At 33.5% G+C, this 23,350-nt stretch overlaps 2 protein-coding genes and 1 non-coding gene across 3 annotated transcripts; 2 read left to right on the forward strand and 1 right to left on the reverse strand.

Moving 5' to 3' along the window:
- Positions 1 to 4,858: 4,858 nt before the first annotated feature.
- Positions 4,859 to 7,990, forward strand: LOC131614925 (autophagy-related protein 18a-like). Its single transcript, XM_058886461.1, has 4 exons — positions 4,859 to 5,672; positions 6,274 to 6,487; positions 7,314 to 7,440; positions 7,576 to 7,990. The coding sequence occupies exons 1-4, from the start codon at positions 5,001 to 5,003 to the stop codon at positions 7,667 to 7,669; spliced, it is 1,107 nt and encodes a 368-aa protein (XP_058742444.1). The 5' UTR covers positions 4,859 to 5,000; the 3' UTR covers positions 7,670 to 7,990.
- An 8,169-nt stretch (positions 7,991 to 16,159) lies between these two features.
- Positions 16,160 to 17,337, forward strand: LOC131614935 (glutathione S-transferase-like). The gene is made up of 3 exons (XM_058886468.1): positions 16,160 to 16,394; positions 16,497 to 16,545; positions 16,758 to 17,337. Exons 1-3 carry the CDS (start codon positions 16,245 to 16,247, stop codon positions 17,201 to 17,203), a joined length of 645 nt encoding a protein of 214 aa, XP_058742451.1. The 5' UTR covers positions 16,160 to 16,244; the 3' UTR covers positions 17,204 to 17,337.
- A 3-nt stretch (positions 17,338 to 17,340) lies between these two features.
- TRNAG-CCC (transfer RNA glycine (anticodon CCC)) lies at positions 17,341 to 17,411 on the reverse strand. Its single transcript has one exon. It is a non-coding gene; the product is annotated as a tRNA-Gly (tRNA).
- Between the last annotated feature and the right edge of the window lie 5,939 nt (positions 17,412 to 23,350).

Below are 23,350 nucleotides of genomic sequence, written 5' to 3' on the forward strand. Positions count from 1 at the left end.
AAAGGCAGAAAGAATAAAATCCTACGCTATTACAATAAACACTTGCGGTGACGGGGAAATAAAAAAACAGAATAATAATAGAGGCAAAAATAGGTTAATTCATGTGCCTCGAGCCTTCATCGCATCCCTGATCAACCCTGAAAATTATGAGCGAAGAAGAGAAAGGTTAGTGCATTACAGATTCATTGACTATTGGTACAAACCCTATTTTAACCCAAAAAGGCAAATAAAAAATAAAATGATGTTAAACAAACCCTAAAAGGTTAATGAAATTGAAAGTTCGATTAAATACGATAAACCAAAACAAAATCTAATAACTATAGGGTTAAACCTAATATTTTAATTAATAAAATTAAAATTAAAGGAATATAAAGAAAATCAAGTTTTCGATTAAATGATTTAAAAAACATAAAATTTATTATATAACAAAAAAACATTTTTTATAAAAAGAAAGAAAATTTAATAAACTAAAAAAAGGAAGATAAATAAAAAAAATTATTTATGCAATAAAAAATAAAAAAATTTAGAAAAACTTAGCTTGGATCCAGTGTGGGAGGATGCTGAGAGTTCATGGTGAACCTGCGCCCTTGGGTGTGTTGGATCTGAGAAGCTGATCACTAGATGGATGAGCATTGAGGTGTATGGTAGCCCCCCATGAGTGTGGCGCACATGATCAGGAAGCGAGAACTTTGTATAAAAATTAAGAGGGAGCGAGGGATCGAACCCACGCCCTCAGACTTCTCTTGTTCTTTACCAACCCAACCAATTGAATTGCTTGTTATATATACGCGCGTAATAAAGAAAATAGCAAATAATGATGATTACCAAGAAAACACGCGCGATGATTCAAACTGACCATCCACATTGTGCCACGTTTTCATCTTCTTCCCCAGAACCGTCGTTTTAGGTTCTGGGTTTTACCTACGGATGCGATGTGTAGCCATATCCCTGCAAATTACGAATGCCACCAAACATACCCAAAAATATTTCGCAACCACATCACTGTGATCGTCTCAACCTCACGAGCAAGGTGGTACCTGTCATTGGTCCTAATTTTGCCTAGAACAGAAAGCCCTCATTGAAGGTCTCAAACCCTAATAATGGCAGAACACTCAAAACAACGTATAAATGAAATTAAATTTCCAGAATCGGTCACGACATCATTTTAAACACAAATATGCAGCCAAAATCTATTAATTATGCATGAATGATTGAATTTTAATTCAAGTTTAGAGTGTGCAAACCGTGAGTAAATGAAGATGATTCTGAATGCTTTGGACCTTGCTAGCAATTGGAATAGCTTCAATGATGATCCAGAAACGTGTTTGAATGGCCAAAAGTTCTTGAATCAGTGTGCAACCTTGAATTCGACTTCTCACTTTTCTTGCAAATTCAAAGACTCCACTATGACTCTTAGTTGCCGGTTTTTCGTTCCCTAATGCTTTGGATTTCTTTTGTACTTTATAGGAGAAGGATTTAGGTCACTAATGTTGGACCAAATCTCTTTGAATCATGAACTTCAATGTTGGAAAATATGATTGAAAATTTTGTTAAGAAAACTTCCAAATTTAGTCAATTTGATCCAATCTCTTTCCAATTAGCTGGTGCACGAAATTTGATTGAATATGGGAGTAAATGTAGATTAGATTTGATTGGAATTATGAGCCAAATTAAATCTTTGATTTTTCCCTTGATTTATTTGAATTTAATCACTTTTTAAATGAATAAAAATCCATAATAAATCAAATAAATTATGTAAATTCGTGGAAATTGAATTTTGAATCTTGGATATCATGAGGATGAAGATTGGGCCAAAAAAGATTGGACTTCTTTGCAAGAAAATCCAATTTGAACCACTTTTGTTTCACATTTTTCCTCCAAAATTGTCCAACTTTGACGAGGCATATCTCTCTCAATTTTTAAGATATGGAGGAGTTCTAGGACTTTTTGGAAACCTCAAGATGTCCTTTACAAGCCACTTTCGAAGATTTTTTCCATTTGAGGATTTTATCTTGATGATATGGGCTTTGACAAAAAACTGCTTTTGGTTGACTTTCAAAAAGGACCTATAATCTTTTGATCCATATCTCTCAAATGAAGCATTTTTAAACTTGGGATGTGAGAGACAATTTTGTAGGGAATTCAATTTCCTTCAAAATGAGCTTTGGATGATAAATTCTAATGTTCCATGTGAAAGTTATGGCTGGTCAAAGTTCAGTTGACTTTAGGTCAAAAAACCCTAATTTAGAAACTTTAGGTTTTGTTGATTTCTGAACTTTCCTTGATGAATCATGTACATTCACCATTTAGAAAGAAGAAAATGTGTGTTTCGGGTATCCATCTTTCATGTAAAGCGAGTATAAACTTAGCATTAACTAAGTAAAATATGATTTTGCTAACATGTCCGAAATCGGTGAGCTCTAAATAAGGTTGAATTAACATGTCGGGGGCGACATATTCATGAAAACGAGTATGAACATTGGGCTACATATTAAGAGCATAATTTGGCACAACAAAAATATGCGAAGGAAGAAAAAAAACCTGCCCCAATAACACGCGTATTAGAACAGAAATGGATACAACTGATTAAATGGTAAGATTATGTGATATATTTTGTCAGCCCGAACACACTCAGAAACATTGTCCTAATGTTGGAGAAAGCTTTGCATGGAAATTTATTTATTTTTTCAAATATTTGTAACCTTGGTATTTTATACATAACAACTTTTGGTTACAACAAAATTAACACAAGCACCCCTAACACAAATAGCTCATGAACATAAACACGCCTAAAACAACAACACAAATGACAAATAAAAAGACTTAACACCACAACATGTCTAAGAGATTACAACAATCAAAATAATATCATCTCGTGCAAACATCATATCCCTAACATCATTGTCATCTTTAACTCACACCCACATACGTTGCATAACATTATTGTCAACTGCAATTGAGATGTATGAAACAAGCCTCTTGATACTTCTGGTTCTTTCCTCGTCATTAATCTCTTCGTCTAACCACTGGTTCAATTCCTTTTCAAGTTGCTCGAAACTTTGAATGTTCCAAAAACACATTTTCATCGAAGACTTGGTTCTCGAATAACATACATGTCCATTTCTTTTAACAATCATGAAGAAAAGACTATGAGAAGAGCGGTGTGGAGTAAATTGTAGAAGACAACTCTATTTATGCTAAAAAAACATCCAACACATAGTAGCCAAATGAATTGGTGCCTCCACTTAAGTGTTGTACATAGGCGTCAAGCTAATTAGTGCAACCTCTTAAGCAATGCATGCAGTCGCCAATTGGATTGGTCGGACCATATGCAGTCGCAAATTCAATTGTCGACACCTCTTATTTTAAAATGGAAGCGCCAATTCATATGGCAACACCTATTCGTTGCAAATTTTTTATTTGAAAATGAGTTTATAAATTACTAGCCAAATACCTGTGCGGCTGCATGGATAAATTTATTTGATACGATATAAATTGTATTTAAATTTCTATCTAAATTTGAAATTAGCTATTAATTTTAAAATGAACAATGATTGTATAAACTCAATTCTATTAAAATAGCAACAACAAAAAAGACATGTGACATGAAAGAAAAGTGAATATTTAATATTTGTAAATAAGAATTTTATCTTTTAAATTAAGATAATTGTTGATTAAAATAAAATATGTATTATGCTGATTTATTTGATATAGAAGATTTAATAAGATTTATTAAATATTTGAAAATAAAATTTAATATTTAATATGTATTATGCTAATTAAGGTAATTATTTAACCTGTGAAATAGAAGATTTATTTGATATAATATAAAATATATTTATATACACATGTAAATTTGAAAGAAGTTACTTAATTATAAAATGAAAAATAAAATAATTAGAAAAATCTAGTAAAGCGAAATAACCGCCCTCATCCTAGTTCTACGACAAATATTTTGATATTTTGAAATAAAGATTTTGTCTATCATATCAAAGCAAATTGTTTATTAAAATAAAATATAAATTGTACTGATAATAATCCGTGAGATAAAAAATTATTTGGTATAATATAAAATATATTTAGATACACTTGCAAAATTTTAAATAATATACTTTATTGTTAAATGAGCAATAATTATAAAAATTTAATTATATTAAATAATCATTAAAAAAGAAGAAATCCTGATATAAAGAAAAAAATTAATATTTAGAAATAAGAATTCTGTCTTTCAAATAAAGAAAATAGTTATTTAAAATAAAATAGATATCATGTTTGTTAATAGTGATATATGAGATAAGATAAATGGTTAATTTTATTAAAATTAAATAAAAAATTATTAGCATTTTTTAATGATAAATGATAATAAATAGAGAGAAAAAACTAAAACGAAATTGAAAAAGTATAGGAAAAAGAAAAGAGATTTGAAATTTGAAAATTTAATCAATAGTGAGAATGAGTGAATGTAATATTTAATTGTGATTTAATTGGTGAACGTTGAAAAATGAATTTCAATATCAATCTTAAAAAAAATTAGATATATAATAGATTGTTGAAATTAGACATATAAATATTGTAATAGGAGATTGGAATAAAATAAATAAACACTGATTAATTTCTTAAATATCATTTTGTAAGTTAAATAATTTATAATTTAGAAAGTTAATCCAATTAATTTTTAGTAGATGATAAATAAATATATAAATAGTAAATAGTAGAGGCCAGAAAGATGGTTATTGTAATTTGTAGGAATAAAATTAAAAAAATATGGTTATTTTAAAAAAATTCTAGAAAAATTAATAAGAAAAAATAAAATAATTAGAAAAATCTAGTAAGGCGAAATAACCGCCCTCATCCTAGTTCTGCGACAAGTTTGTTACAGAAACTAAAGATTCTTCTGCAACTGAAAAAACGACCGCAAAGTATATTATTCGAACTTCAAATGGCCATTCTTCTTCTTCATCAACTCCATCGCCTAACCCTAGCCCTAAACCTCAACAACAATGCTCCGCCAATCTCAACCCTCTTCGCCGTCATCTCCCTCCTCCTCGCTCCTCTCCCTCTCCTTCAACCAAGACCACACCTGCTTCTCCGCCTCAACGAAAACCGGATTTCGTGTTTTCAGCTGCGACCCCCTCCGTCAGCTTTTCCGACGAGTATTCCCCGGTGACGGTTTCAGCCACGTCGAGATGCTTAACCAGACTAACATACTGGCTCTAGTCGGCACCGGGTCCCACTCTCAGTTCCCTCGTAATAGCGTCGTAATCTGGGATGACTACCGCTGTGAGTCCGTCGGGACTTTATCCTTTCAAGGTTCCATTCGTGGCGTCCGTCTCCGGCAGGATAGGATTGTAGTGGTATTGGAGTTTATGGTTTTTGTTTACAGTTTTGGAGACTTGAAGGTTCTTTGTCAGTTTGGAACGTGTGAGAACCCTAAGGGGTTATGCGTTGTTTCGCAGCTGAAAGAGTCGATGGTGCTGGCGTGTCCGGGATTGCAGAGAGGTCATGTGCGTGTGGAACATTTTCCGAAGAACAAAATCAATTACATTCGGGCTCATGATTCGAGATTAGCTTGTTTGGGTCTCACGATTGATGGAAGGTTTCTAGCCACTGCTAGTACTAAGGGCACACTCATTCGCGTGTTTGATACGAGGAATGGTGCTCTGCTTCAGGAAGTATGTTCTGTTCCTAATAGTGTATTGTTTAGTTTTTTTTGCGTTTATATTTGATTCATGACCAATTACTTGACAGCTAAGAAATCGATTCAAAAGCTAACTGGGTCTTAGGTTCAAAATATGTGAAGTGATTTAAATTTCAGACTGTTTTGTAGTTTCATATGGGAATCAATATGCGCGTCTGTCATTAAGTTTACCATTTTGAGATTCATTAGTTTATATAATTAATGGCAATGTAATAAAAGCCGAACTGGACATTTCAACCGATTGAACTTTGGACTGGTACTATCATCAGTGATCAGTAATCCTTTGAGCCGTCCGGTTGCCACTTTGTCCCATTTAAAGCAGTTGAAACATGACTCGAGGTCTCGCGGTTTCAATTTTAATGTTTTTTAGTGCATAGAACTAACTGGATATGTTGTGTAGGTTCTATTATGTTATAGTATTCTTCAGTATCTACAGCCAAAATCCATAATTATATGGAATAGAATTATGCTCATTTATTTAAGAGTTTTATTTATTAGCTATAGATGTATGAAAATTCTTGTATAATTTTTATATTTTTGCAACTGAGATGCAAATTTCTTGGAACTAAACTTAGGTAAGAAGGGGTGCAATTTCAGCAGAGATCTATAGTTTGGCATTCTCTTCTACTGCTCAGTGGTTGGCAGTCTCGAGTGACAAGGGTACCGTTCATGTCTTCTGCCTTAAGGTTGATATCACCAATAGTGATCATAAAATGTCACAATGTTCAACAAACTCCAATGCTTCTACTACATCATCAAGCTCATATCTCTCATTCATTAAATTTAAAAGTAAGTTCTCTATTATCTCTAAACTTGAATGTGTTTTCTTTTGTTATTATTTATTGTATGAACATGCTGAATTAGAAGGGGTAAATTTTCACTAAAATTATTAAGTTGTAATAATAGACACAGATATTAAATTAATAGGGCATTGATCTAGCTCCGTGCTTCTCAAGTTACCCTAACAAAACTCAATCCCATTTATTCCAAAATGGGTTTCAAGTTCAAGTGGCTGTTCTTTTCCAATCTAACTCTGTTTCCTTTCCTGTATCACTTGGTGTTAAAAACAGTTGACCCAACTTCAAGGATATGTTTGGATAACTTAAAATAAATGGAGCCAAATGGAATAGAGCGGAGTGGAATGAAACAGAGCAGAACGATGATAAGCATAGGAATGAAATGTAATTGGTACTACTCTATTTGGTTCCGCTCCATCCAATTTTAACTAATCCAAACAATGGGATTTAATTCTATTCCATCCCATTTCATCAGTAAAAACAAAGCCCAACTGAGGTCAAAGCGTACTTTGAATTTCTATCCTCAAAATTACTGCTTATTGCATTATATTTGTCTAGTTTGGCTGTATAACACAACCTACTTTCCTGTAATTGAATGCAAAGCAGCCACCTATGTATCCTATTATTTTACTTTTCCTATGTATTTAAGTTTCTCCTTAGTTTCTTAGTTTAATTGTTCCAGATTCTATGTTGAAGATCTATGAATTATTTATGGCTTCAGTTTAACATAAGTGTATTTATTTAATTTAGCTGTCACAAAGTGAAAAATTCATGATTCCTTTTGCCCTTGTTAATCCTGTGTTGATTTTCTCTAACAGGAGTCTTGCCAAAGTATTTCAATTCAGAGTGGTCAGTTGCTCAGTTTCGCCTGCAAGAAGGCTGTCGTTACACTGTTGCATTTGGGGACCCAAATAATACACTCACAATTCTTGGCATGGATGGAAGGTAATATTTGAGAAAATGTAATTTTCTGCTGAGTGTCAATTTTTATTTTATTCATCTTAGTTGCTTGTGATATAATGCTTGCTACTACCAAGTGATTGTTCATGTTAATGACCTGGAGTTGATTGTTCTCTGCAGCTTCTATCGATGTGAGATCTACCCGATGCTTGATGGACAAATAACTGATCAACTTGAATCTTCTAACTTTCTTAAACCAGAACTAGCCTCATGAGACGCTTCGATTCTTTACTAAGATTTTGAGTAGGAACATTATTTTATAGATGTAGGCAGAAATAACATTGTTGTTTAGTCCATTATCAAAATTAGAGGCTCAAGCACCTTGTTAAAAGATGGAAAGAATAGCTCACTGAGTGAGGATTAAACATTCATGGATTGAGAGTTTTAATGACTCTTTAGCCCTCAAAAAATGAGTGAGCGCCTATCAGAAGTAGCAGTTTTGGTGAAGTTTTTCAAAAAGGTGAACATTAAACAGTTGTAAATTCAAATTTTGGTTTTCAATTTGATACTTAAGGAGATACTCTTTTCTGTCTTATTTTTTCTATCAAACTAGGTGACACTTTTTTCACATTTTTCTTTCTCTATTTTTATTTCTCTTTGTCTATATACCTTAGTCTCACCTCCACACCACCTGGAATGAATTATTTGTTCACTTGCATTTTTCTTACTCCACTTCTCTCTATTCTCTTTTCTCACTGCATTCCTTATTTAATGATTTGAAAGTGATGCAAATAATATTTCTTTTAAAAAATTTAGATACAATTTCTTACGTGTGGATTATACTATTTTTCAATAAAAAAATGACAAGTGTGTAATTTCATGTAAATTGTTACAATGAGTTATTGTGTTGGTTGTTTTTATTTTGTAATTTTACTTGTTACTAATTTGTAATTAGTTAGTGTTTTGGGTTAATTTTTATATATATATATATATATATATATATATATATATATATATATATATATATATATATATATATATATATATATATATATATATATATATATATATATATATATATATATATATATATATATTCTTGAGCCCACCTTGAATATGTGGGCCAATGTGTTTAAATGGGCCCGACCCGATTGCTTAATGAGCAACATAAATTGAGCCCGGTCCATTTTTCAAAGGTTTGTGCGATTTGATGGATCAACCCGGTCCATTTTTCAAAGGTCTGTGCGATTTGATGGATCAGCCCGGCCCGTATTTCAATGTTATAGTTTTAATTTTATAAAAAGGATGTAATGAATAAATGCAACACAACATAAGTAGAGAGTCATCATAAACGTACATGAGTGGTGTTTAAAATATTTATCCATAAATATATATGAATACCACAAAATCATCCATGTAAAAGTTCAAAGTAGCTTAATATTATCACCAATACTTATCAAATTTTCTCTCCATCTCACAATCATTTCCTTGACAACATCATCTTGAAAATATATCTTCATCCTCTTTAACTTTTCTTTATCACTTGAAAACACATTGATGGGCCAGCCCGAAGCCAACTTGGCCCGACCCGGCCTAGCCCATAAAATATATAGGCCCGGTGGGCTGGCCCCAAAAGACAAGGTCGTGTTTTTTTAAGGTATTTTGCGGCCCGGCCCGCGCTAAATTGTTGGGCTTATAGGCCAAGCCCATTTTAATAACTCTAGATAAAAATAAGGAATAATAATCTATAATAACCAATGACACTTATTCAACTTTTCTTATTATTAAACTTATCTAAAAATTTTCTATTTATAATAAAGACCAAATCTTATTAAATATACCAACAAATTCCTTCCCTTAAACAGAAATGCTCATTGAGTATACAGTTTAATTTTCAAGTAGTTGTACTCCTAGTAGCCTCCTAAGCTTCACAAACTGATCCAATTTCAATGGTTTTTTCATAATGTCTACAATTTGTTTTTGTGTTCCACAGAAAACTAACTTTACCACTCCTTGATTTGAAAGATCACGTAAATAATGATATCTGACATCCATGTTTAGTCCTCTGATGCATTACGAGATTTTTAGAGAGCTTGATTGATGAACTGTTGACACAAAGAATATCAATACATTCATAATTTCCATCTCTAATTTGTTCGAGAACCCCTATCATCCAAACACAGTGACAAACACATGAGGTTACCGCCACATATTCTGCTTCAGTAGAGTATAATATAACGATGACTTGCTTCTTCGAACTCCAATAAACTGCTGCCTTACTTAGTAGAAACACATACTCTGAAATACTCTTTATGTCGTCTACATCCCTTGCATAATCACTGTTAGTATATGCCGAAATATTCAATGTGTTAGACGACGAGTATAAAATGCACCAATTAAAATTCTGGTTTTTGAAAAGTACTGCGAGCAGAAGATATCCCTATAGATCGAACAAGTTGTCTATACGAACCAAACTATTGGAAGTCGGATATGCAATAAACGTATGGAATCATTTAATATAATAAGATGATTTACTTTACTCGAAATCAAGTGTCAATCAATTATCCGTTTAAACAAAGTTACGACAATGCTATTTCCAAAACTAACAAGTGAAAAATAATAGGCTACACAATTTATCGAACACTTGGTGTGCGAATAAGTTTTCAGAATTTTTCGATTAAGTTGTGTTGATACTAAAGCCACTTATAATCAAAGTGATTACAAGTTGATCAATACACTTCCTTAACAAAAACAGTTGTAAAAAAATTCTTACGATTCAATCGTTTAAATAATGCTACTCGATAAATTGTGTAATTGAATTAAAGCAAGTAAAGAGATAATAGAGGGAGAGAGAGAGACACGATGATTTGTTTAGGCAGTTCCCCACATCGTCCTCGCATGTGGGTACGTCTGCCCTAAATTCCAAATATTGTAATTAGGAAAGTTTCTTACTATGCAAAAAGTTGATTACAAGAGAAATGTTCCAAGAGCAACCCACAAACACAATCGTTTAATGTTGATTCAACCCATTATCCTCTTTTGATCTTGAGCAAGACCAAGACACAACAACTACCAATTGACTATTCGACTATTGCTTCTCCTTTGAGTTCTTTATCTCTAAAGATTTCACCACGATCAATTGTACTTGTTGCAACACAAGACTCCCAATTTAACCTGTCGTTCTAGTGCTACTCCTTTGCGTGATTTATCTCCAAAGCTTCCAGTAGGTTGCGATTCCTTCTTGGACCATCTTGTACGAAAACCCCCAAATGTACCAAAGATCTTGGAGGACAAATCCGCGGTTTTTCCGAATGAAGTCTCATTGATTATTAACCCCAATCTTAGATTACAACCAACCTAAATTGAGTCTTATCAACTAAGTCTAGATGGCACCCCAGCAAAAGATGATTATGTGTGATTTGCTAGTGTGTATGCATAGGTTTAAGTTTGAAGATGAAGATCAATTAAGAAAATTAGTTATGGTTTCATCAAGTTAAAATGATGCATGAATGATGTATTTATAGTTGTGGAAGTTTGGTGGCAGAAGAAGGAAATTTGAAATTAGAAAAATTAAAGAAAATGAATCAAAAAATAGTATGTGTTGGCCTGTTCGATGCATGTACTGGCCTGAAAAGGTCTATGTGCCGGCCTAAACAAAAAAAAGCTACATCCTTATTTGAGCATTTACATGTGCCGACCTGTTTGACGTATGTGCCGATACATAAAAGAATTTCTTTCAGTATGTGCCGACCTGTAATATGCATGTGTCGATCCAAATGAAACAGATGCTACAGACTTTATTATTGAGTTATATGTGGCGACCTGAGGAGTGGATGTGTCGACACATGAAACTGAAGTTTCACTATGTGTCGACCTGAAGGCGCTTATGTGTCGACCTAACCTTGACAGAAGCTACAGGCTTCAATATTGAGTTACATGTGCTGATCTGAAAAGTGTATGTGCCAGCACATGCAATGAAATTTTGTGTAGAAAACTGTTTTTCATGATTTTTGGTCAGTTTCAAAGTCGTTTTTTTATGATTCCTAAGACCTATAATGCAAGGGGTGCCACACAAACTCAGAGATACCATCTAACATACAAATATGCTAAGTTTTCCTATAGTTTTGTCATCATGCAAAACATCTAATGGTAAGGTTGCACTCACACAATGCAATCCTTCTTCTATAAAATAAGTCAAAATCCAAAGCACCTCTTAAGTACCTTAAGGCTCTTTTAGCAATTTGCATGTGTTCCTCCTTTGGATTAGCCATGTAACGTTAAATCAAACACACTACATACATCATATCCGGGTGTAGCTGTAAGATACATTAAACTACCTACTAATTTATTGTGCAAATTTGACTCAACATTTTCTCCACCTTCTCTTGACAACACAGTTCCAGAAACTGTTGAATTTTTGACACAGTTACAATTCCACATATTGAATATTTCCAAAACTTCTCTTGCATATTTCTTTTGGAATAAGTGAATTCCATTTGCATCTTGCCAAGGTCTGTTATCTCGAAGTCTTTCATCATGGATTGCTTAAATATTGCACAAAGTTCTTCATTATTCCCAGTATATATCAAGTCATCAACATAAATACTTACCATGATTATTTTCTCTCTCTTCTCTTAATGCGTAAAGTATGGTCATGTTTACTCTTTGTAAATTCTCGCTAAGTAACTATTGATTCTGATAAACCAAGTTCATGGCACCTGCTATAGACCATATAAGGCTTTATTCAGCCTATATACCTTTTATTCTTCTATGTGTTTAATGAAGCCCTCGGGTTGATCCACATATACCTCTTCCTTCAATTCTCCACATAAGAAGGCATTTTTCACATCCAACTGGTACACACTCCATCCTTTTTGTGCTGCCACAACCAATAAAATTCGAATTATGTCCTTTCGCGCAACGTGAGCATATACTTCATTATAGTCTACCCCTTCTGTCTATGTATACCCTTTTGAAACAAGTCGGGCTTTGTACTTATCAACCTTTCCTTCTTCATTCAATTTGGTTTTGTAAATCCATTTCACTCCAATTTTCTTAGCTTGTGTTGGTATATTCACTAACTCCCTTGTTTTATTTTTCTCGATGGCATCTATTTCACGTTTCATGGCTTATATTCATTTTACATCATTCATAGCTTCCTTATAATTTGTGGGATCGTCATTTGACATGAATAAAACCATTATGACCGCTCTTTCTTCTTCAGAGAGACCATAATCATTTTCATAATATTCCAGCCTACTATGTGCTCTTCTCTCTCTCTTATTGGTTGTTTCTTACGTTGTTGCTCTTCATGTTGTCGTTCCTCATTTTGTAATGCATGCTCATGGTTTCCAGCATTACTCACGCTTGTTTCTATATTTGAATCTTCATAAAAATCCTCTATATATGAATTTACGTTCCAATTTCATTTTTCTCCTTATTGAAATATGACATCCTTACTTACTATGATTTTATTTAATATTGGATCATACAACCGGTAAGTCTTTAATTCGTCATTCAATCCAATTAAGATACATTTACGACTTCTATTATCAATTTTAGTTCTCTTCTGCTCAGGTATATGTACGTCTGCATTGGATCCAAAAACCTTAAAATAGTCAACTCTAGGTTTCACTCCACTCCATATCTTTCTTCTGGTACCATTTCCTTTATTGCTTTGGTAAGGCTTTTGTTAATCAAATGATTTGTCCACTTCACAGCTTCTGCCCATAAGGTCTTTGGCATCTCTTTTTCAGTAAGTAAGCAGCTCGCCATATTCATAATTGTTCAATTTCTTCGCTCGGCTACCCCATTTTGCTGTGGTGTGAAAGCAGCTGATAATTGATGTTTAATTCCTTTCTCTTGGAAGAACTGATTGAACTTGTTTGAGGGGAATTCTCCTCCCCGGTTTGTTCGTAAATAACATATATGTTTCTGAGCTTTTTTCTCAACCAGATTCTTAAAGCATATGAATATCTCAAATGTTCCACCTCTTTCCACAAGAAAATAAATCCAAGTTTTTCAAGAGTAGTCATCTATAATCACTAGCAAATATATTTTACCCCTATGAGATATTGAAGTGATTGGACCATATAGATATGCATGCACCAATTCAAGTTTTTCCGATGCTCTCCAATTACTTTTCTTTGGTATTTTGTCTCGGTGTTGCTTGCCAATATTACACACTTCACAAACCCCCACAGTTTCATTGAATTTTGGTAGACCCATCATCATTTGTTTCTTCTGTATAGCAATAATGAACTTATGATTTACATGCCTGTACCTTCTATGCCATATATTCTCCAAGTTTTTCTCTTCAACCTTTAAGCATTTTCGTGGAAACAGTTTTAATGTAGCATGAATCACAAACATCTACTTCATAGTCATGTTGTCTACAATTTTCCCTCTTTGAGGATGATAAATTTTGTATACATCTTCTTTTATTATTATTACTAGGCGTCTTTCTTGAAGTTGGCCTATACTTAACAAATTATTGGTTAATTAAGGTATACAGTAAACACCACTCACAGTTAGAATGATTCCATCCATTTCAACCCTAACACTTCCTTTTTTCGATACAGACATTATTGAGTTGTTTCCCAATCTAACAATACAGCTAGAATTTTCATCTAGTTTTACAAACCACTTTTTATTTCCTGTCATGTGAATTGAGAAACCAGAATCAAGAAACCATATCCTTATGTCTTTAATATCTTGATTTTCAGCATGAGCCATTAGGATTAACTCATTTTCCTCGTCAAACGCATCATAGTTTGCTTCTTTTTCTAGATTTGGACATTCAAATTGGTAGTGTCCTTGTTTTTGACACCGATAACATATAATAGCATTCATATTTACAAATGGTTTTGCTCTTCCCCGTTCTCTAACATAGCTGCTACCTCCTCTTTAAAAATTACTTCTTCCTCTCCCACGTCCATAAAGCGTCCCATGCTCAACTTAAAGAACTTGTTCTTCACTTCGTTTATTTCTTACCTTTTGCTCATGAACAAGTAGTGAAGTTTGCAACTCATCCACATTTAAGAGATCAATGTCCTTAGACTTTTCAATTGAGCATACAACAAAGTTGAAGTTTTCTGTCAAAGATCTAAGTATCTTCTCAACATTTTTCACATCGTTCATATTCTCTCCGCAATTACTCATGTCATTTGTTGTTTCCATTACTCTTCCAAAATAATCATTCACTGATTCACCTGTCTTCATCTCTAAGGTTTCGAATATCCATCGAAGCTTCTGCAACTGCGCACATTTTACCCTAGTTCTTCCCTTGTACTTGGCTTTTATGGATTTCCACAGTTGTTTAGCTGTTTCTTTCTGGGTAATAGTTTTTAAGATGGATTTGTCAATGACCTGAAATAGGTATTTCTTTGTTTCAGATCTTGGAGTTTTTCTTCATCTAATGCCTTTTGTAGTGTTGCAGTTATCTCTTTATTCTCCTTTGGTTACTTTATTCCAGATTCAAAACACTCTAATACTCCTTTGATCGAAGTAGATTCTCCATGATCCAACTCCAATGATCATAGTCTCCATCAAACTCGGGCACACTTGATGCGATGAAATTGCTTGATTCAGCAATTTCACGTCTTTCAATGACTCTAGTGTTTTTTCTCTCAAACACTTTTGCTTACTCTTTTTCTATACCCTAATGATCTTTATTGAGATCCCGATTTTAACAATCATGCCTATATCCCATAACCTCTCACTAAGAAAGCATATATAATTAGAATAACCCAAAATACATCGAATGTCACCTTCTATGTTGTCTTTCTGAAGACAAAATACATCTCACATAGTCCTTATGTCTCCCAAGCCAAACTTAAAATACACATTAACCATAAAGAAAACACCCTTAGAGGTCTCCATTCTAAATAAAACCCCAAAAACCCTAAACTTGGAAATGAAAACAAAAATCTACCTTTCAAACTACATCAGATGAAGACATGACCACCATTGTTTTCTATATAAGGACTAAAGTTCCAATCACAAAAAAGAATTACTCCACTAGGAGTGAACAAGAGAATCTGAGACCTCACTTAAGCTAGGTCTCCTAAATTTCCGCAAAATCTAATGATTTAGATAAAAATGAGTTCCCTCACCATATTTTTCTTGATCCTACCACCCATACCTCTCGTATTAAAAGAACAAATCAACATCAATCTCGACCCCCTAAACAACTGCTCAAACTTCTTCCTCCAATCTCTTCTTTTTGGATCTGGATCCTCTCCAACTTCTTTTCTCATGCTATCCATTTTGCTTTGATCTAATGATGGAGAAAAATAGATAAAAAAAATCTATATTATAAAATAGATAAGATTGAATCCAAGGGCTATAAATTGCACATGAGAGAAGGCAGTATAAGATATACAGGAGAGGATCCATTTCCCTTCTTTTTAAAGAAATTAACTTCAACATTTCCACTAGATCACTTGAGTCAACAAAGAGAAAGAAGAGTAGTAGCACCTTCCAAACATATAAAGAAAATCAAATGACTAGTTATTTTATATAAATTTCAAATAATGCATTTAGCATCATTTAAGAATAGTGGCGTATACTTTTGAAAGTTCGAGTTAAGATCAATTAATATTTTAACAAGATTGTCAACCTTGGTCCAAGATCATTAGTTGCATTGAACTACCGGCCTTTTATTATTTAACATATCTCCTCTCACGTCAGCTCTTACGTATGCTTATATAAACCATCTAAGCTCTACCTATATATAGCTTTTATTTCCATTAGAGATTACACTACAAAATACCATAGTTAAGAGCTATATACAATTAACATTACCCTTTGCAATTACCACAGCACACATCTTGTGATTCTGATAAATCATGTCAACAATCAAAGTGCACGGAAGCCCCTTCTCAACAGCAACCATGCGGGTTACAGCAACTCTTTATGAAAAACAGCTTGAGTTTGAGTTTGTTTACCTTAACCTCAAGATTGGTGAACACAAAAAGGAACCCTTCATATTACTCAATGTAAGCAATAGCACAAAACATCATTCTCCTAGCTTCTTTACTTTAACTATATGAACTGCCATATGATATCTATCTAACTAATTAAATTTTTATATGATGCAGCCATTTGGTCAAGTTCCAGCTTTTGAACACGGAGATTTAAAGCTCTTCGGTAAGATTTATATAATAGATGTCTGATATTTGACACTGACACAATATTAACACTAGCACGTAGAATTTCTAGACATGTCGTAAAGACAATATTCTCATTTTCTAGAATTAATATTGCCGTAGACAAGGTAGTGTCAGTGTTGTGTCTAACAGTTTGGTGTTAGTGTGAGTATCAGTGTCGTGTCTAACAGTTTACACATATTTCAAATGCAGAATCAAGGGCCATAACACAATATATTGAACAAGAGTACGCCGAAAAAGGGACAAAGCTAACAATCACTGACTCGAAGAAGAAGGCACTAGCCGGAGTATGGTGGGAAGTGGAGAGCCAACACTACGACCAAGTAGCAACAAAACTTGTTACAGAATTAGGGATAAAGCCATTATTTGGAAAAGCTACGGATCCAAAAGTTGTGGAAGAGAATGAAGGAAAACTGGATAGTATTCTTGATGTATATGAGAAGAGATTGTCAGAGTCAAAATACTTGGGAGGTGAGTGTTTCACATTGGTGGATCTGCATCATTTACCTTCTCTTCATTACTTGATGAAGTCACAGTGCAAGAACTTGTATGAATCAAGGCCTCATGTCAGTGCTTGGGTGGCTGATGTTACTGCAAGACCAGCTTGGGCTAAAGTTGTTGCCATGATCCCAAAATAATCAATTTCTGGATATTTATTTTCTTGTGTTTGTTTGCTATTGTCAATTTTCAAGTGTGCCGTAAGGGCAATAATCAGTTTATGCAATACATACATGAAAAATGTTTAAAATCAAAAGGTGGTTTAAGTTAAAAATATTGCGCCTCCGGGGAATCGAACCCCGGTCAGTACCGTGGGAGGGTACTATGATACCACTACACCAGAAGCGCTGTTGATGACGTTCCAGTAGCTTGTTGTTAGTAATACTGCTATACGTATTCTAACCATTAATACTTTCATCTCATATTTAAAAGAGAATTGCTATTTATACACCAAAATCAAACACCAGCTGATACACCGTATAAAAATACACAATGTTATGTGTTGGTTTTGGTCAGAAAAAGACGAAAAAATAATTATTAAATATTCTAAAAAAATAAAATAGTATAATTTTACGGTGTAAGTGTCACATTTGTATGTAAGCATAGCGTTTCTCTATTTAAAAATAATCCAAAATAACATTATGTAGTTTGAGAATTAAAATAAAGTTATTTGTTACAGTAATATAAAAGAAGTGTCTGTATATTTTTATCGCCAAAAAGATTTTTCAATATGAAGGAAATTAATTAATAATACCATATGAAACATGATAGAAACTTTTGAGAATAACTATTAATAAAGTTGCTTTGTGTTCACATATCAAAAAATGTTACTGTGTGTTTATTTACATTTTCTTAATCTTAAACATATTATAAAATAAATCAATACAAAATTTTAAATATTCATTTTTATCGGTGTTCAAATCTGATTTAAATTAACATCAAAAAATTGATTAAAAAATAAATATTTGAATTTGTTAGACTAAAAAGCCAATAGATATCATTGACTTGACTTCAAAATATTTACAATATCTCTATTAGGGTTAGCATTCAGCCCATTCTTATTCACCGAGTTAGAAGCAAACCTAGCTAACTCATGCGCCTAGGGATGGCAGACAGATCCAAACGCGCGGGATTCATCTGCACCCGAACTCGAGTCAACGGGTTAAAATCTGTGTTGATTGGGTTTGGATTCGGGTTCGGGTGTCATCCGATATTTCAAGTTTGGATAGTGTGAAATCCGCACCCGAAACCACGCTCTTCTTAGATATGAAATTACATAAGTGTCCCTAAATATATATAAGTTGTAAGAAAATTGATGGAAAATTTCAATGTTGTTGTATTTTATGTGTTTTGTTGCGAGTTCGGGTGAAAAAACCTGAACCAAACGGGTGTGGGCGTGAGTGTTATTTTGCCACCCGAATATATAGTCTTTGGGTTTGGGTTCGGGATCGGATGGTGATTTCGGATGTGGGTTTGGATAGTGTGAAACCCGCACCCGACCCTATCCGTTGCCATCCCTACATGCATCGCTTCATTATTGTCTCTTTGAGTGTGAGAGAATCTAACCATTTTAAACTTTCTAAGCAACTTGTTCACTGTTTTGCATGTCATTCCGACGTTTTTTCTAGGGATCTCAATATCTCCTCATTCATAATCTAAATTTTTTGAAACCACAAGTTATCGACATCTCTAAAGCAGCTTTCATTGACATCGTTTCGGCAAAAATCATATTGTTATCCCCATCCATACGACAAGAGATAATCGTTACGGTTTCGTCATTTTTTGTTCCTCAAAATGATCCCCAAATACCAAACTCCTTCCTTCAGTAAGCTGGCATCGAAATTGCTTTTAATCCAACCCTTCACATGAGGAATCCATCTACAATTTGGGTAACAATTTTGCTTTGTTGATTTATCCACTACAAGAAGAAGGATATTTTGCTAGGGGTTAAATCCATCACAAGTGCAAAAACCCCTCATAAAACAAATATTTTCGAGGGGTAACTCACTTGGTAATACAGGTCATCGCAATTTTTTTTTGCCAAGGGCTTACCGCCTCGCTAATTTTCCACAAGCTTAACCCCTCACAAAACCCTGACCCTCTTTTTCATATCACAGACACGCATGTGTAGGTGCAGACTAAGTGCTGCATTGTGATGTAGTATGCCAGTAATTTGTCAGGGGTTAAAAAGAAGAAGAAGAAGAAGAAGAAGAAGAAGAAGAAGAAAAATGTACCTTAAAATCTTAAATGGATGAACAAAATGAAGGAAAGTGTACCTTAAATGGATGAACAAAATGAAGGAAAATTGAAGCTCCTTTATTGTGAAATTTGACATCTTTAGATGATTAAAATGGGTTATGAAACAAAGAAAATGAATAATAAAAAGTGTGATTAGGTTAATCTAAATTGAAAAAAAATTAAAATTTATTTAAAAAGTGGTACTTTCTTTAAAATTGATAACTGTACGTAGCGTTGTTGAAGATTTGAGGGATGAAGAAATTAAAAATGGGTTTCGGTAAGTGAAGAAATAGGGAAATTTGGGAAAAGAAGTGGGGAAAATGAGGGAAGGGAAGAAATAAGCGTGTATAGGAAGTATGGCAGATAGGAATATTTATTTGTGCATTTGCAATGTGACACCTCTAGCAAACCAACAATCATAATTGGTTAGGGGTTACCCCTCGCAAATGATTGACAACAACAAACGAGTCATAATCACTCAGTGTTGATTTGATCCAATAGTCAAACGTTGTGATGGGGTCCCCTCGCAAGCTGAACGCTAATAATTTTTCAGGGGCTCTCCCTTGCAAATGCATACTTTTGACTAACCATTGAAAAAGTTATGGCTACATTTCTTTTTTCGTTGGGTGATTCCTCACAATAATCAATTTCAAAAATATAAAATTCCCTCCATAATAATTTCGAGGGGCAACCCCTGGCAATGTAATATTTTAACTTTTTTTCTGTCTTGCGAGGGGTTTAGCAAAAGCAACATATTAATTTAGTGAGAGGCTTAACCCCTAGCATATTCCTATGGCAAAACAAGGTTTTTCTTGTTGTGATCTTTCAATTGTCACTCTTTTTATCGACGTAGCTAACCTTTTTCACTTGCTTAGGCCGAGTCTGGTTGTTATTAGAGGAATTTGTTACCTTTTGATGATCTTCAAAATCATAAAGTTAATCTTTGAGTTTTGGTGAAGCCTTTGTTATGATATTACTTTGAATGTTGCTAATTTGATTATTTTTCTTCTTTTTTAAATTGAAATAATCGTGACTTTCATTTTGCATCTGGGGGATAAGGGTTTGTTGTCTAGGAGTTACTTTACTTTTCCAGACTATTTCCCACAGCTTCTTGTCTTTATTTCTGCCAGACATCTCCATGTTAGTGTTTTTCTTCTAGTCCTTAATATAGTAGTAACCAAATTTAACAATATAGTTTCCATTATTGTTATCCCTTTAGCTAATAAAATCTTTTTCATGCTTTATGAAGTGGAATATTAGTAGGGATGACAGGTAGACCCAAATCTGTGGGGCCCGCCCACACCTAAACCCGAGTCAACAGGTGAAAACCTGAGTTGACTGAGTTCGGGTTCATGTGCTACCCGATATTTCGGGTGCGAGTTTGGGTAGTGTGAAACTCGTGCCCGAAACCCGAACCCACACCCGCTTAGAAATTAAATTACATAAGTACTCCTAAGTTGTACTTTGATTGTAGACTTTAATTTTAACTGTAATGTTAAGATGTTGAAGACCTTAATTTTAATTGTAATTTTACCAAACTTAAGTGAAAAAAATATTTATAAAAATAAGTAAATTTAAATTTCTATATCGAATAAAATTAACATTATTAAAATAAAAGATTATATGTAAACCAGTTAAAGAATAAATTAATATTTCAAATAAAGAAATTTAAAAAATTATATATATATTGATTAAATATTAAATTTGTAAGGACTATTATAGTTTTAAAAGTGAAATTAGAAGAAAATTTATATATTAAATAAAATAAACATGATTATTGATGGAAAATTTTAATATTGTTGTTGTATTTTATGTGTTTTGCGGTGGGTTATGGTTTGAGTGGATAAACTCGAACCCAACGGGTGTGGACGTGGGTATTATTAGCATCTGACCTAAAATATGTTGCTAGAACTGGTTTTAGTTTCATCAACCATTGACTTCTAACTGCTTTTGTTGATAGATGGTACTCAGAGACATCATCTTTTCATATTCCCATTAGTGATATGAGCATCATTTAGAACAAATTATGATGGCCACATAAAAGCGCCATTTGACTTCCATTGTTACTCATTTTGGTAAAGATGTTATGGCTGATTATCACAGTCAATGTTTATTGAGGATCTATTTCTCGTACTTGGTTGGTACAACCATTTTATGCATAAAAGTCCAACATATGTTGATGTTGTATATGTTTGATAATTTATAAACCTTGATAGGATTCATGAGTATAACTGGGGAGCTTAATGTTTTGTTTACTTGTATTCAAAGTAGGATGATTCAAGTAAGTTCAAGATAAAACAAAATGAAGGAAACAACAATCTTCCACAGATAATATGCATGTCGCTTATTATTTTTGTATTAAGTATAAATAATTCTTATTTAATTATTAACATTTTCAAGAAGGCGCCTATTGGATTTCAAGTGTGAAAGTTGTACTAAAGTCCCACATCGACTAAGGGTGTGTTTGGTTTGAGGTAAATGGAGGGGAGGGGAGGGGAGGGGAGGGGAGGGAATGTTTATAATAAATTGTGTTTGGTTCAATTCTTAGGAGGGGAGAGGAGGGGAGGGGAGGGGAGCAAAATCCCTCCAAATCACACTTTTTGCGTTCCCCCGAATCGGGGGGATTCGGAGGGGAGGGGAGGGAATGTGACTGCTGATATTTAATAAATTAATATATTTACTAAAATACCCTCAATTTTTTTATTATTTCAAAATTATTATTTTCTTTCGTGTGCTTCTTTTATTTTTGTGATTTTTCTCTATTGCTTATATCAATTTATTATAATTATTTTTTACCTTAAAATTATTATTTTTATTTAATAAAAATTATAATCACTATAATTTTTAATTTTTTATTATAATTTTAATTTTGATGTTTATTTATATCAATTTTTTTCTAATTTTATTATATATTCTATTATATATATTTTATATAAAATTTTAAACCATTCATTTATTTTGTTTATTATATATATATATATATATATATATATATATATATATATATGTTATTTTATGTATTCAAAAGTTGTTATCAACAGATAGATAATTTTGTGCCGAAAATTATAATACGTATCAAGTGTATTCAATTTTTTTAACGGTACGTGGTAAGTTATAAATTTTTAATCACTCAATATTATAAATATTATTTCCAAAAAATTATTTATGAAATTTTCACTTTTGAATATTATATTAGTTATATAAAATCATAAGGATAAAAATATAAATTATTAATAAAACCCCTCCCCTCCCCTCGTGAACCAAACACATTTTTAACCAAAATCTCTTCCATCCCCTCCCCCCTCTTGTTTGAACCAAACATACATATAATTTATAAAAATCCCTCCCCTCCCCTTCCCTCCATTAAAATCCCTCCCCTCCCCTCCCCCTCATTTGAACCAAACAGACCCTAAGAATGGAGGAAATGTCAGGTTTATTAGAGAGGTGACCCATACCCCCCATTGCCTTAAAGTTTTTAGGTGGATATATGGTGTCAAGGTCTCTTGTAACCATGAACATTTGGCCCATTGACACTTTCGTACCTCGCTTCCCAGACTTCCCCAACAAGCGGTATTGGAGCCCTAGTTGGCTAGGTGGGGAGCGGAAGTGGATCCTAGTGTGGATCAAGGCTAGTGATGTGGGTGACTCACACTTGCGGGGGAGATTGTTGGGTTTCAAGTGTGAAAGTTATGCTAAAGTCCCACATCGAATAGGAATGGAGGAAATGTTGTATTTATAGAGAGGTGACCCATACCCCCATTGTCTTAAGGTTTTGGATGAATATGTGGTGTCAAGGTCTCTTGTAACCGCGAATGTTTGGCCCATTTACACTTCCAGACCTCGCTCCATGGACTTCCCCAATAGCATGCTTTGCGGAACATGATACATGTGTTGTGTAGGTATAACTGCCATTTGGTTTTGATGATAACAGTTGTCAAGCAGTTGAAAATATGACAACTTCATAAGTCAAACAACATTTGGTATTAATGAGTCAAAAAGTTTTTGTTGACAACTGTCAAAGAAGTTGATTACAATTATGTAGTGGTTCC

The sequence above is a fragment of the Vicia villosa genome, linkage group LG1 (assembly GCF_029867415.1).
Source record: "Vicia villosa cultivar HV-30 ecotype Madison, WI linkage group LG1, Vvil1.0, whole genome shotgun sequence".
Taxonomy (NCBI): Eukaryota; Viridiplantae; Streptophyta; class Magnoliopsida; order Fabales; family Fabaceae; genus Vicia; species Vicia villosa.

What these genes read in the sequence shown, in the direction of transcription:
- LOC131614925 (XM_058886461.1), top strand. Translation starts at nt 5,001, where the DNA reads ATGCTCCGCCAATCTCAACCCTCTTCGCCGTCATCTCCCTCCTCCTCG. An exon ending in ATGGTGCTCTGCTTCAGGAA is followed by an intron (nt 5,673 to 6,273) that starts GTATGTTCTGTT and finishes AACTAAACTTAG; the next exon opens with GTAAGAAGGGGTGCAATTTC. An exon ending in CTCATTCATTAAATTTAAAA is followed by an intron (nt 6,488 to 7,313) that starts GTAAGTTCTCTA and finishes TTTCTCTAACAG; the next exon opens with GAGTCTTGCCAAAGTATTTC.
- LOC131614935 (XM_058886468.1), top strand. Translation starts at nt 16,245, where the DNA reads ATGTCAACAATCAAAGTGCACGGAAGCCCCTTCTCAACAGCAACCATG. An exon ending in AACCCTTCATATTACTCAAT is followed by an intron (nt 16,395 to 16,496) that starts GTAAGCAATAGC and finishes TATATGATGCAG; the next exon opens with CCATTTGGTCAAGTTCCAGC. An exon ending in CGGAGATTTAAAGCTCTTCG is followed by an intron (nt 16,546 to 16,757) that starts GTAAGATTTATA and finishes TTTCAAATGCAG; the next exon opens with AATCAAGGGCCATAACACAA.